Genomic DNA, 14,013 nt, shown 5'->3' with positions numbered 1-14,013 from the left:
ACACCATTAGTCACATTCTGCCAATTTGAGTAGAAACCCATTATCCCTACTCTGTCTCCTACCTCCTAACCAATTTCCTATCCAAGCCAATAGGTTGCCTCCAATTCCATGTGGAACCTTGTCGAATGCCTTATAAAGTCCATATAAATAACATCCATAGACACTCCCTTATCTACCATGTTTGTTAACTTCCTCAAAAAATTCATCTAGGTTCGATAGACATGACTTGCCCTTTATAAATCCACGCTGGTTCTCTATGATCAGCTCATATTTGTCCAAATGCTCAGTCACTTTGTTGCTAATAACAGATTCTAGCAACTTCCCCACAGGAAAGTTAGATATGGGGCAACCGTTATAGAGGATGGATGAGTAAAGATGAGTTTTTTGAAAAAGGGGCTGAAGTGGAACTTCTGCAGCAGGAGAGGGAAGATGCCAGAAGAAAGGACATTGGGGGACAGGGAGCTGGTGTTGGTAAGTGAGGACGCAGTGCTTAATGCAGGACAGGATGGTGGTTTTGGACACAGAGTTTATAGACAGTGGATGATGGAAGCGTGTTTGCGTAATTATGTCTGGAGCTGAAAAAAACATTGAGAAAGGTTTCGGTGATGGGAGCTGAGGTAGGGGTGGAGAATGGCAATGTTGCTGATATGGAAGTAAATTATTGTAGTGTTGAGAGCATGTAGGATATGAAACTCGGCTGTGGATGAAACACTGACGAGGTGAATGGTCAAGGAAGGAATAACATCAGTGGCAGGGGAGTTTGGTTTATCCTGTGAAACCCAACACAATGGCATCAGTCCTGATAATCAGCTGAAAGAAGTTGTGACTCAGTAAAGACTTCATGTTGGACAGACATATCAGCGTACACATGATGGAAGCTGATCCCGTGCCTGTAGATGAATGTCACCGATAGATTGCATATTAAGAGAAGGGCCAAGGAAAAATCCTTAAACTCTGGGGGTGATGGTGTAGGAGGGAGGAGAAGCTATTGCTGGAGATGTGTTGGCTTCATCCAGACAGGTAGGAATGGACCATGCAAGGACAATCCTATGGAGCTAGGTATTGGGGGAGATGACATGGTTAACTATGTGAAATGCTGTGGAGGTGTCGAATAGGGCAAGGAGGGATATGCATCATAGTCACAGATTCTGATTTTGATGAGCCATTTCAGTGCTCTGAGGTGCGAAAGTCAGACTAGAGGGATTTGAACAGGGAGTTACAGGAAATAGCTGAGAGGCAGTGGCATGCTCAAAGGCCTTGGGGAAAAGAAAGTTAAATATGGGGCAATAGTTGGATAGAATGGATGGGTAAGGATGCGTTTTGTGAAAAAGGGGGATGAAGGTGGAACTTTTGCAGCGGAGTGGGAAGGTGCCAGAAGAAAGGAAGCTGTTAACAATGTTGCCAGAAGATAATGGGCCATAATTTGCTGTAGCAGTGCATCTAACAGCATATGCCCTTAGTTAGACTTGTCCTTGCACATTTAAGTTTTTTAATTTTTTGCTTGGCATGTTGCTGAAAGTGCGAAATGATCGGGTCGCTGCAAGGGAAACAGAGCATAGAAACATAGAAACATAGAAGATAGGAGCAGGAGTAGGCCATTCGGCCCTTCGAGCCTGCTCCGCCATTCAATGTGATCATGGCTGATCATCCAAATTCAGTACCCTGTCCCTGCCTTTTCCCCATATCCCTTGATCCCTTCAGCCTCAAGAAACATATCCAACTCTTTCTTGAATATATTTAATGAACTGGCCTCCACCGTCCTCTGTGGCAGAGAATTCCACAGGTTCACCACTCTCTGGGTGAAGAAATTCCTCCTCATTTCAGTCCTAAATGGCTTACCCCTTATCCTTAGACTATGACCCCTGGTTCTGGACTCCCCGGCCATCAGAAACATCCTTCCTGCATCTAGCCTGTCCAGACCTGACAGAATTTTATAGGTTTCGATGAGATCCCCTCTCAATCTTCTAAACTCCAGTGAGTATAAGCCCAATCGACACAATCTCTCCTCATACGTCATTCCTGCCATCCCAGGTATCAGCCTGGTGAATCTTCGCTGCACTCCCTCCATGGCAAGAACGTCCTTCCTCAGGTATGGTGACCAAAACTGCACACAATACTCAAGGTGCGGTCTCACCAAGGCCTTGTACAACTGTAGCAAGACATCCTTGTTTCTGTACTCGAACCATCTTGCTATGAAGGCCAACATACCATTTGCCTTCTTAACCGCCTGCTGCACCTGCATGCTTACCTTCAGTGACTGGTGCACAAGGACACCCAGGTCTCTTTGCACTTCCCCTTCTCCCAATCTATTGCCATTCAAATAATAATCTGCCTTCCTGTTTTTGCCACCAAAGTGGATAACCTCACATTTATCCACATTATAGTGCATTTGCCATGTTTCTGCCCAATCACCCAACCTGTCCAAATCGTACTGGAGTTTCCCGACATCCTCCTCGCAGCTTACCCTCCCGCCCAGCTTTGTGTCGTCTGCAAATTTGGAGATATTACATCCTATTCCCTCGTCCAGATCATTAATATATATTGTGAACAGCTGGGGTCCTAGGACCGATCCTTGCGGTACCCCACTAGTCACTGCCTGCCACTCGGAAAACGACCCGTTTATTCCAACTCTTTGCTTTCTGTCCGCCAACCAGTTCTCTATCCAAGTCAATACCTTGCCCCCAATCCCATGTGCCTTAATTTTGCACGCTAATCTCTTGTGTGGGACCTTATCGAAAGCCTTCTAAAAGTCCAAATACACCACATCCACTGGTTCTCCCTTATCTATTTTACCAGTTACATCCTCAAAAAATTCCAGTAGATTAGCATCTGGGGCCTGAGTGAACAAGGCAAGCAACTGTATCTTCTTAACCAATCAGATTGAAGGATTGTGAAATTAACAGCGCAAGGACTGAGAAGGAAGTGTAAATTAGAATGGGTGTATTCAATGTCAAATCAGGTACAGAAAGATAAATAGAGAGAGAAAGAAAGATTGAATTAAGAGAGAGAGAAAAAGAGACAAAGGAAAAGTTAAAAAAAAGTTTAAATAACATTTTTTAAATCTCCACTAACAATTGATACCTGAGGGAATAAGACTCCACACTTGTAATGGTTAATTTTTTAGTACCAGAGGTTGATTGGCTATCATTAACACTAATCACATCATTGAAAGGGTACTTCAACTTGAAATGACCAACCTTCACTTTCTATGGTGAGTTTAGTTTGTATCTACTACGCAAATATAGCAACTGCATGCCATTCAATATATTTCAATGGTGAGGTAGACAGCGAGATGCCGTTTTCGCAAAGCTAACGGCGAGTGGCACAACTTGGGCAGCAACTTTTGGATATTCACGTTTAACTGCTCATCTGCCCCTCACCTGAAGTTGCTGTACCATTTACACATAAATAACGGCGAATGCCATTAGACTCATCGTTATTTTGACAGCAAATTCTGGCCCCATGTTTATTTTGGGGCCAGAATTGGATTTAGCAGCATTAAGATGGATAGCTGAATTGTATTTAGTGAAGTTGACAGTTGTTGCTTTTAGTAAGGTATAGAATGAGCTTGGAAGTATTAATTTTCTATAAATTTAATTTACTTCAGTTCACAAGTTGGCTTATGGCTTTCTTTGACCTGCTGCAGTACTCCAAACACAACAATTGGCCTCCAAGGGTATGTTCAATGTTAAATCTGTTTATCCAGACGTCCAATAAAATCCTCATCCACTTGCCAAATATTTTTGCCTTACTGTCTTATATATACAAAATGTCATTTAACTAACTTTCCAGACACTGAAGATACTGCACTGCTAGTGAACCTCATTTCCCTAGCTTTGAAGAGATAGGACCTGCTGTTGGGTAATTGAGACAGGGAAGTATTTTATTTCCCTTCAACCTTGTCACAAGATGTCTTAAGTGCAGTCTCGAAAGAGAATCTCCTACAGCACCAGCATCAATATTATTTCATTTCTCCCGTTAACTAGTTTTCAGATGCTTGAATTGAATTTGTGTTGATTTGTGGATAGTTTGTAATGTGGACCTGTGCTTAGTAGTAGATGGATGGAGACTACTCACAATTATTCCTGAAAAACTTTTGTAGCTAGCTAAGAACAAACTTGACTTATTGGTCTGGGCAAGATTTAGTGCCAGAGGTGAAGAGGGAGAGAAAACTGGGAACTACAGGCCAGTTAGCCTGACATCAGTTGTCGGGAAAATGCTGGAGTCCATTATTAAGGAAGTGGTAACTGGGTACTTAATTTATATGATTAGGCAGAGTCAACATGGTTTTATGAAAAGTAAATTGTTTTTGGCAAATCTATTAGGATGTAACTAGCAGGGTAGATAAAGGGGAACCAGTGGATGTAGTATATTTGGATTTCCAAAAGGCCTTCAATAAGGTGCCACATAAAAGGTTGTTAAGCAAGTTCCCCTCCAAATCACACACCATCCTGAGTTAGAAGTATATTGCCGATCCTTCATCGTCGCTGGGTCAAAATCCTGGAACTCCCTATCTAACAGCACTGTGGGAGTACCATCACCACACGGACTGCAGCAGTTCAAGAAGGCGGCTGCTCACTACCTTCTCAAGGGCAGCTAGGGATGGGCAATAAATGCTGGCATTGCCAGTGACGCCCTGATCCCATAAACAAATTTTTAAAAAGGGCACATGGGGTTGGGGGCAAGGTATTAGCATGGATAAAGGATTGGTTAACAGACAGAAAACAGAGAGTAGGGATAAACGGGTCATTTTCAGATTGAAAGTCTGTAACTAGTGGGCTGCTGTTTGGGCCTCAGCTATTTACAATCTATATTAATGACTAAGATGAAGGGACCGAGTGTAGTGTATCCAAGTTTGCTGATGATACAAAGCTAGGTGGAAAAGTAAGCTGTGCAGGGGAAGCAAAGAGCCTGCAAAGGGATATAGACAGATTAAGTGAGCAGGCAATAAGGTGGCAGATAGAGTATAATGTGGGGAAATGAGATTATTCACTTTGGTAGGAAGAATAGAAAAACAGAATATTTTTTAAATGGTGAGAAACTATTAAATGTTGGTGTTCAGCGAGATTTGGGTGTCCCTAGTACAGGAAACACACTTTTAACCGGCACCTAAATATCCGGAAATCTCTCTTAACCGGCAAAATTCAGGAGTAGGTTCAGGTAAGTTTTACTATAACCGGGTGGCCGTGTAACCGGGGTTCCTGGATCTGTGGCTGTGTAACAGGGGTTCCTGCACCTGTGGCCGTGCAACAGGGACTCCTGGATCTGTGGCCGTGTAACCGGGGCTCCTGCACCTGTGGCTGTGTACGGGGCTCTCGTACCTTGGTAAGTATACCTCTCTGTAATCCGGACTTTTTGAGCAACCGGCACTACGCTGGCCCCGTCGGTGCCGGATAAAAAAGAGTTTCCTGTACAAGAAACAGTTGGCATGCAGGTACAGTAAGCAATTAGGAAGGCAAATGGCATGTTGGCCTTTATTGCTAGAGGGCTGGAGTACAAGAGTAAGGAAGTCTTGCTACAGTTGTACAGGCCTCTGGTGAGACCACACCTGGAGTACTGTGCACAGTTTTGGTCTCCTTATTTAAGGAAGGATATACTTGCCTTAGAGGGGGTGCAATAAAGGTTCACTCGATTGATCCCTGGGATGAGAGGGCTGTCCTCTGAGGAGAGATTGAGTAGATTGGGCCTATACTCTCTGGGGTTTGGAAGAATGAGAGGTGATCTCATTGAAACATATAAGATTCTGAGGGGAATTGACAGGGTAGATGCTGAGAGGCTGTTTCCCTAGCTGGAGAGTCTAGAACTAGGGAGCATAGTCTCGGGATAAGGGGCTGGCCTTTTAAGACTTGGATGAGGAGGAATTTCTTCATTCAGAGGGTTGTGAATCTTTGAAATTCGCTGCCCCAAAGTGCTGTGGATGCTGAGTCGTTGAGTATATTCAAGCCTGAGATAGATGGATAGGTTTCTGGACTCGGAGGAATTAAGGGATATGGGGCTAGGGCAGGAAAGTGGAGTTGAGGTCGATGATCAGCCATGATCTTATTGAATGGCGGAGCAAGCTCGAGGGGCCGTATCGCCTACTCCTGCTCCTAATTCTTATGTTCTTATAAGAGGCAATATGCTAATGTAAAGAACCCAGTTCCCCACACCAAACTATTATTTAACTATTCCATCTTTCACCACTTGTGCAACCACATAACCTCAATTATGCAATAAACATAGAATGCCATTAGATGTGGCAGTGTGAGCTCATCAAAGACAGCACCTGAATCTACTGAGATTCCTTTGTTATATAATTGCGGTCACTGTTCAATTTTGGGAAGGGGGGGAAGGATGAGAGAAACTGACTTCAAAGTAACCTGAGAGCCTCTTCACAGCTGCCTAACTATGGGAAGCCACACTGCAGTTGGGAAATGCAAATTTCTCAGTCTTAGCATGGTTTACTGGGGTTGGATGGGTCCACTGTGGTCATCAAGCAAGTTTGAAGTCTACCCCTGTGCCCTCCAAGCTGTTTGCAATGGAGGAACTCTAGGGTGCAGAGCACAGTTTCCTTTAATTGACGGATTGGCCTAACCGAGAGAGATCCAATTTGAGCTGTCTACATGCAGGCAAGATAATTATAAAGTTTTCAAAAAGGTGTCGATTTCTTTTATGAAAATATTTTTCTCCTTTTTTATTAAAGACTACATTTTCTTTCCCTTTAAGTATAAATAAGAACGTAAGAAAACTTAAATATTACCCAAGAAAGTCGACACAAACCTGCTGTTTACACATTTTACTTTGTTTTACTATAGGTTTTCCAGCATGAACACATTAACTTTGACGTGGGTGCCCTAAAGAAGGATTTCACGTAGGACTTGAGGAAACTGTACCAAAGGGTTTTGCATATAATCTCTCATCTGAAATAATAGTTTATCCAAAAAAAATGGGCAAATATATTTATATAAATGACCAACTTCTAATAGAGTTATGGAGCTTAAAATGTACATCTTCATCTGCTTGTAACCGTCCCCAAGAGAGAAGATTTTAAAATACTTTTTAAAAGGATTAAATATTTTAAGGATTGTAATATTTGCTATTGGTGTTATTCACTTTCTTTTAATTTTTTTGTGCCCATGGTGTTAAAAGATTTTGTTCCAAAATATATATGAACATTATGTATTTAAGTTGGATAACCTAGATGCTTTTTTAAGTACATAAAATTTTGATTGGTTTGCTTTTCACTTTTAGAAGCTTGACACATATCAAGGGATGGATAGCTACTATACATTGTATGACATCTAGGGTGATCAACTTAACTATGACGACAGCTAAAGAAAATGGAAATTTTTAGACTGGTGCTACCTTGTCAAAACCCTCCTTTCTTCAATCAGTATAATTTTTCTCTTCACGTGCCTCTACATGTAGCAAAATATTTTGCAGAATTTACTATGGAACCTAAGGACTTTTCTTGTATTAATGAAAAGCCCTGTGAAGTTCAGCAGTTAGCTGAAAGTATTTCTGAAGCAAATGAAATTGAATGTTGTGAATTTGGAGCCAAATGGAGAATATGCAAAAATAAGAAACTGAGCAAGGAAACCATGATGGTTCCTGAAACACACTTTTCAGTTTTTCAGACTGACGATGCTATTTCTGACCAAATGTTGAATTTTTCTTTCAATGGAATAACATGTGAAGACAAATTTGATGGTGCAAAAGTTGATGAATCAGATGCCACTAACAATACTCATGAAGGTTTGTTCACAGAAAAATATAATGGCGATGATGCACTACTACCTATTCCGAGCCAGAACTGGAGTTACTTTGAATCTTTCATAAATGAAAACAAGGAAGAATTTTTAGATCTCTGTACAACAAATGACTTTTCAACTAACTTAATCAGTGAAGAAGACAGTGACAGTTTTTTGTTTGATGATGAATCGACACTAAGTAGTGATGTCTGCTCACTGAAGATAAGATATGAATCTTTTCAGGACAATGTGAGAGAGAAAACTAATGCTTTTCAAGATGATGCACAGCTTCATTTTTTTCCCAGTACCCGATGTAATGGGACCAAAAAAGGTGTGAAAACTCCTGTGAAAAAGAATTCTGCTTCTGTTCAGGAAGAGCGACGGGAACATGACAGTCTAGAACATCGTACATTGTATGAACTAGAAAGTAACAAATGTCTTCTATCAGGTGTTTTTATGGATAACTGGAAAGATGGTGAGAATTCAATAGATTCAGTCTGTTTATCCTCCATTCTAAATGAAGATAGGGGAAATTGGAAGCTATTAAGGAAAAGTGCTGAAAGATATTCCAATCAAACCAATTATACCTTGAGGGCTAAACGGCAAATAAGGTACAGTGACGATTATTTATATGACATTGATTCTTTAGAGACCATGAAAAATTTGGGCAAAACGGCTCATGTTGCAGATAGTCCACAGGAAGATGATGATGACTGGTGCCCTCGGAAAAGGAAAAAAACTGGGAAAAAGGAACCACCTGTTATTATCAAATACATAATTGTCAATCGATTTAAAGGTCACAAAAACATGCATGTAAAAATCAGTAGATTAGATTCCACAGAGAGACGAGTATTATTGACTGATGAAGTGGTAAAAAAATATAAAAAGCTTTCGCCACTTAAGGAATTTTGGTCTCCAATTCCTAATGATTGTAATGTGTATCCTAACCAAGAAAAAGATGATAGAAAATTAAAAATCTGTTCTGGTGCTGGAATGTCTTATATGTTCTTTGCTTCAAAAAATAAAAAACAAACACTTGCTAATGGGATGTCATCAATTAAAATAGGACACGCTTTGAGTCACCAGAAAGACAGTGTCATTGAAACAGATGCTTCAAATACAGAAGTACCCAAGAAAGTACAAAAGTATGATAAGTCGGTTTATGAATTTACAGATGAAATAGAACTAAAGCGCATCACTATTCGGACTGTGAGTAAGGCCAATCAGTTAAGAGTCATGCATGAAGACTCTTCTTTACAAAAGCTAAAGAAGAAACAAAACATACTTGCAAAGAAAAGGAGAGGAAATGTTCAGGATGGTAAAGATACCACTGGTAGAAATTCTTTAGAAAGTCCAAGTGAAAAGGCTCACGTTCCAAATGCAGACACGCACAAAACTCCAGGTCAGTGGAATTCTGCTTCTACTTCTTTACCTAATTTCAACACTTCTAGTTTACATTCCCCAACATTCAGTGACAAATTAGAAGCACATAGTGGTTTACTTTCTCCAGTTCCAGCTGCTAGCTGCCCAGACTGGCCTGTACCATCTGCTTATAATACACATGTGGCTCCAGAAATCCTTGGAGGATATTTCCGATCTCTGCTGGATGGGGATGATTCCTCAGTTAATGAAAACGTCCATCTTTCCTCCCAACATTCCTGTGCCAATGGGCAATACAACAAAGTTGTAGCAGAAAACCCATTTTCTTCTCCACGGCAAAGACAAACTGATGACGCCTCCCCAGGGTGCAATGGTAAATCAAATGCGCTTCATTTGGAAGAAAAGCCAAACATCCAGGAAGTTTGGAATGCAGAGACTATTCAGAATGTACATCCACACAGGCAAAAAGATCCATTTCCCTTGTGTACAGTTGACCCAGAAAATGAAAGACTGGTGCAGGTTGGAGTTGAAAATCAATCAACTGTAAATAGTAACATAAATCAATGTGGCTCGAAGATGTACAGTAGTCAAAATGAAACAAATGCCAACTTCAGTCAAAAAGTATTAAATGAAGAAATAAAGCAACTGTTTCCTTCAAAAGACTCCCCGTGCATTTTAGACATTTCAAACTTTACACCAGCAAAGGTAAAGCAGGGGTCTTGGTATGAATTTTCACAGGAGTATACACCGAAAATCCTCACCAAAACAGACAAGTCTGATCTGAAATCTTTGGAGCAGTGCAGCCATGGCCAGCTTCCCAGTAAGGCTACATCACCAAATGTTGGTGTGCAGCAGTGGCAAATTTGTAGTGAACTATACAGTACAAATAGCCAGACTTGCTGCACTAACAGTGACCCACAGTGTGCCCAATCTTCTGTCCATTTACAGGCTTCTGATCATGTGACTTCAAGTAATTACAAATATTCCAAAGTTAATAGGGCAATAAATAGTGCTAGAAAAAGACTCGCAAAATCAAATGCAGGGCAGTGGGACAGAAAAGCTCTTCAGAAGTACAAGAATTGCAAAACTGAGATCAAAACAATAAAAATAGAGAATATTGAAAATGACAATGCATCACCAGAAAATTATGAAACAGTTGAAGTTCAAGGAAACTCTTCAGATGCATTATATGCAAATCAAATATGCCAATTTGAAAAAGCCTATAAACCCACAAAAGGGTTTACTAATAAAGATTTAGAAATGTGTGCAAAACTTGTGAAGAAAGGTTTAATGAATGCAAAAAACAAACTTCCTAAAAAGGAAGAAAAACTGAATGGAAAAGGCAAATATTGGGTTACTTCTGCAGAGTCTTATGAGGATGTATCTAGCAACATTCCTAGAGGAAGCAGATTATCAAGTGGTGAACAGAGAGAATTTGAGGAACCTGGTAATATCCTTTCCAACATAGCCTCTGGAATGGCAGCAGTTAAGCAGTTTATGATGGCCTCAGTGGAACCAATTTTAAATCATGGGGAAGTTGTTCTTCCTGCTGTTATTCAGTCTTTGGAAGTGCAAAATAGTTCCAAATGGAAACCCAAACCAATGCAGATGTTGCACATTGGTACAAAAGATCTGAAAAGTATGCCACACCATGTTTCTGAATGTAACCCAAGCAATTTGGATCTTAATACTTACCCTGTCAATCACATTGCATCTTGCTGTGTTCAAAGTGTGTCTGGCTCTAGTGCACAAATAGCTGACTGCAGCTGTCCAAGTGTGTCTGGCTCTAGTGCACAAATAGCTGACTGCAGCTGTCCCAGCAATGCACATTGTGAATGAAGAAGGAAAAATATGTAATGTAAACTTTATCAATTTGTTTTATTACCTCTGCTCATAGCAGTGATGTTCTGTCCTGTTTATGTACTTGGAATCCTTGAGCTGATTTACTCAGCATAGGTCCCTTTAAGTGAAGTTCAGTGTACCAAGTATTTTGAGACTTTGCCCACCAAAATGTACAATGTCTTAAATTGATGTGTTACAAGAATTGCAGTTTTTTTTGGTACATACAGTATCTTTCTTTGAAAAGTCTGCCTTTTTGATAATCCTTAAGAGAATATCATACCATTGGAAATCTAGGACATACTTTTGAAGGTATCCTCAATGAGATTTGCTTTCAGCTTCAACACTAATACAGACTGTTTAATATATGTAATTAAGATATTGTGATACATTAACACATTAAATATAAGACTGAGATACATATTTTAATGTATTTACAATTCAATTTATGTACTTAGATTGAATTTTGTCAAGTAATCTGCAGATTATCATTGAGAGAGTACACCTTTTTAATAGTCAAGCTGTCATTGTTTAGCTTTACTGTAAATTAAATTAATTACCTTGATTTAACTGTCTTGCCTATGGCAGAATTATCCTTTTGTCCAATCTGCTTCTCTATGCAACTTAAGAATCAAGTTGTAGTCAATCTTTTGTTCTATCAAAATGAGCTAAATACTTCACTACTTCACCAGGAACATTTTGACCAATATTAATTTTAGAAGGAAAACTACAGTAAATATTGTGCATACTTTAAGAACTTTATAATTGTGAGAACATTGTGTAATATGTCTTTGTTCTCCCACATATTTGTGCTAAAACCCATATAAATAGATGTGATCTATTTATTTTGATTTATTTGACAAAACTTTTATTGCAGAGATTTGCTGGTCCATTGTGAATTACAACCTATGTTAACCTCAGCAGAAAATTCTTCTTTCCCCTAACACAAAGCATGAAAACTAATTCAAATAATAATATAAATACTAAATATGTAGAGTTGTAAATGGGTTTGGGGAATGTTTCCCTACTGTGACCATAGGTTGTGAATGTATGTAAATAGACCCAAAGAGGTTGCTCGGAAACTCATTGCTGGGGGAAATAGTTTGAGTTTAAAACTAACTCCTTTTACAGTCACAGTAAACCATTCTGCTACACTTCGAGTACAGAATATTGCATGTTGAAGCATTTCATACAATTTCCATTTCATTTGAGGCTCACTGAAAAAGATGACATTTCATCACTCATGATTTATGCTATTACCTTCACTTGTAGAATAAACAAAACATTTTTAATGCTTCAACTTGCTGCCTTATCATTCCTTCATGATTGTTTAATTGTCTGTCTTAAATGAAAGCATAATTTAATCTATTGAGTGACCTAATAACTCTCAGCAGGTTTGTTGTTCAAGTTGTGGTGAGTACAACATTGATATATAAATTATATTCCTCATTTCTTTGTGTACTCTAGCCAATATTAAAGTTCTAATAATCAGAGGCAGATCATTTTAAGATTAAATACATTGCTAAGCAGAATGCAGATTGATTCCAGTGGCATTCCTATGAACTCTTAATTTTTTCCTTGGTGTCTTTCAGTTGTACCATCCCAATGAAAAATAGACCCTACCAGTAACATTGGCCCAGATTTTGCAGCGATGAGGCTGTCGGCGCTCTCCATTATTCAAGAGTAAATCGGACAGCAACTTCCAGTGACCGCACATGCGCAATTAAACGCGGAAATCGGGAAGTTGCTGTCCGAGTTGCCATGCTCCTCCAGAAGCTTCGCTACACCAGTATCTCTTTGATATGTATGGCTTTGAGCCCAAGATCAGCCATGATCTTATTGAATGGCGGAGCAGGCTCGAGGGGCCAAGTGGCCTATTCCTGCTCCTATTCCTTATGTTCTCACCGAGAGACTCGGCATTCATACACTTGAAGGGTGTGAAGTTGCGGTACTTGCCCACTAGATACCCTCGAAACACACCAGAAAAAGTTAGGGCTTGTCCATTCAAGTGTAAATGAATTTTTAACAGCATGATAAGTCTCAATTACTGCCAAACAACCTCTCTGGCACTAAAAATTAACTTTTACAAGTGTGGGGTCTCATTCCTTCAGATTTTAATTATTGTTGGATTTTTGCATTCCATCTCTCTTATTCATCTCTTAATCCCTCCTTTATTTCTGTTTGTGATTTGGCATTGAATTAAATATTCTAACTTGCACTTCCTGGTTCAGACTCTGCGTGTCTCAGCAAGAATTCTTCACTCTGATTGGTTAAGGCGACACACCGTTGTTTGCCCTGTTCACACAGGTTGCAGATTCCTTGTTTTGACTCTACTGCAATTTCCAGTGCAAAAGCCCATAGACAGTATGTGGGCAAGTGTAAGTGTAACGTTTGCCGCTGACCACAAAATCTGGGCCAATATTCTGTCTTGCAGGAGTATACGTTCTTTCATAGAAGTGTAATTGGATTCTACCAAGCTAGCAAGTTTCAATGTGCTGTGTCACTTGCAGATTAATAGGAAAAAGCAGTCGACCATTTGCAAGTATATTTTTCAGTATTTATAAAAATTATAACTTTGAATTGCTTTTCCTCATAAAATCATACAGCACAGGAGGAGGCCGTTCAGCCCAATCGTGCTCTTTTAAAGAGCTATCAAATTAATCCCACTCTGCTCTTCATAACCTTGCAAATTTTTCCTTTTCAAGTATATATCCAGTTCCCTTTTGAAAGTTACTATTGAATCTACTTCCAATACCTTTTCAGGGAGTGCATTCCAGATCATCATAACTCGCTGAGTAAATAAAAATCTCCTCATCTCCCCATTGGTTCTTTTGCCAATTATCTGAGATCTGTGTCTGGTTACAGACCCTCTTGCTAGTGGAAACAGTTTATCCTTATTTACTCTATCAAAGCCCTTCATAATTTTGAACACCTGAATCAAATCTCTTAACCTTCTCTGCTCTAATGGCAACAATCTCAGCTTCTCTAGTATCTACACACAACTGAAGTCCTTCATCTTTTGTATCTTTCTAATAAATCTCCTCTGTACCCTCTCCAAGGTCTT

General features: G+C 39.7%; 1 protein-coding gene across 1 annotated transcript; it reads left to right on the top strand.

Annotated features, from left to right (window-relative positions):
• The first annotated feature begins 7,128 nt into the window (after positions 1-7,128).
• Positions 7,129-12,249, top strand: LOC147111634 (neurite extension and migration factor-like). Its single transcript, XM_085998719.1, has one exon. It carries the CDS (start codon positions 7,320-7,322, stop codon positions 10,947-10,949), a length of 3,630 nt encoding a protein of 1,209 aa, XP_085854845.1. The 5' UTR covers positions 7,129-7,319; the 3' UTR covers positions 10,950-12,249.
• Positions 12,250-14,013: the final 1,764 nt, after the last annotated feature.

The sequence above is a fragment of the Somniosus microcephalus genome, chromosome 10, assembly GCF_052327205.1.
Source record: "Somniosus microcephalus isolate GS21.2 chromosome 10, FLI_Smic_1.0, whole genome shotgun sequence".
In the NCBI taxonomy this organism is placed as follows: domain Eukaryota; kingdom Metazoa; phylum Chordata; class Chondrichthyes; order Squaliformes; family Somniosidae; genus Somniosus; species Somniosus microcephalus.
This window is presented reverse-complemented; position numbering and strand designations above follow the sequence as displayed.

What these genes read in the sequence shown, in the direction of transcription:
- LOC147111634 (XM_085998719.1), top strand. Translation starts at nt 7,320, where the DNA reads ATGGAAATTTTTAGACTGGTGCTACCTTGTCAAAACCCTCCTTTCTTC.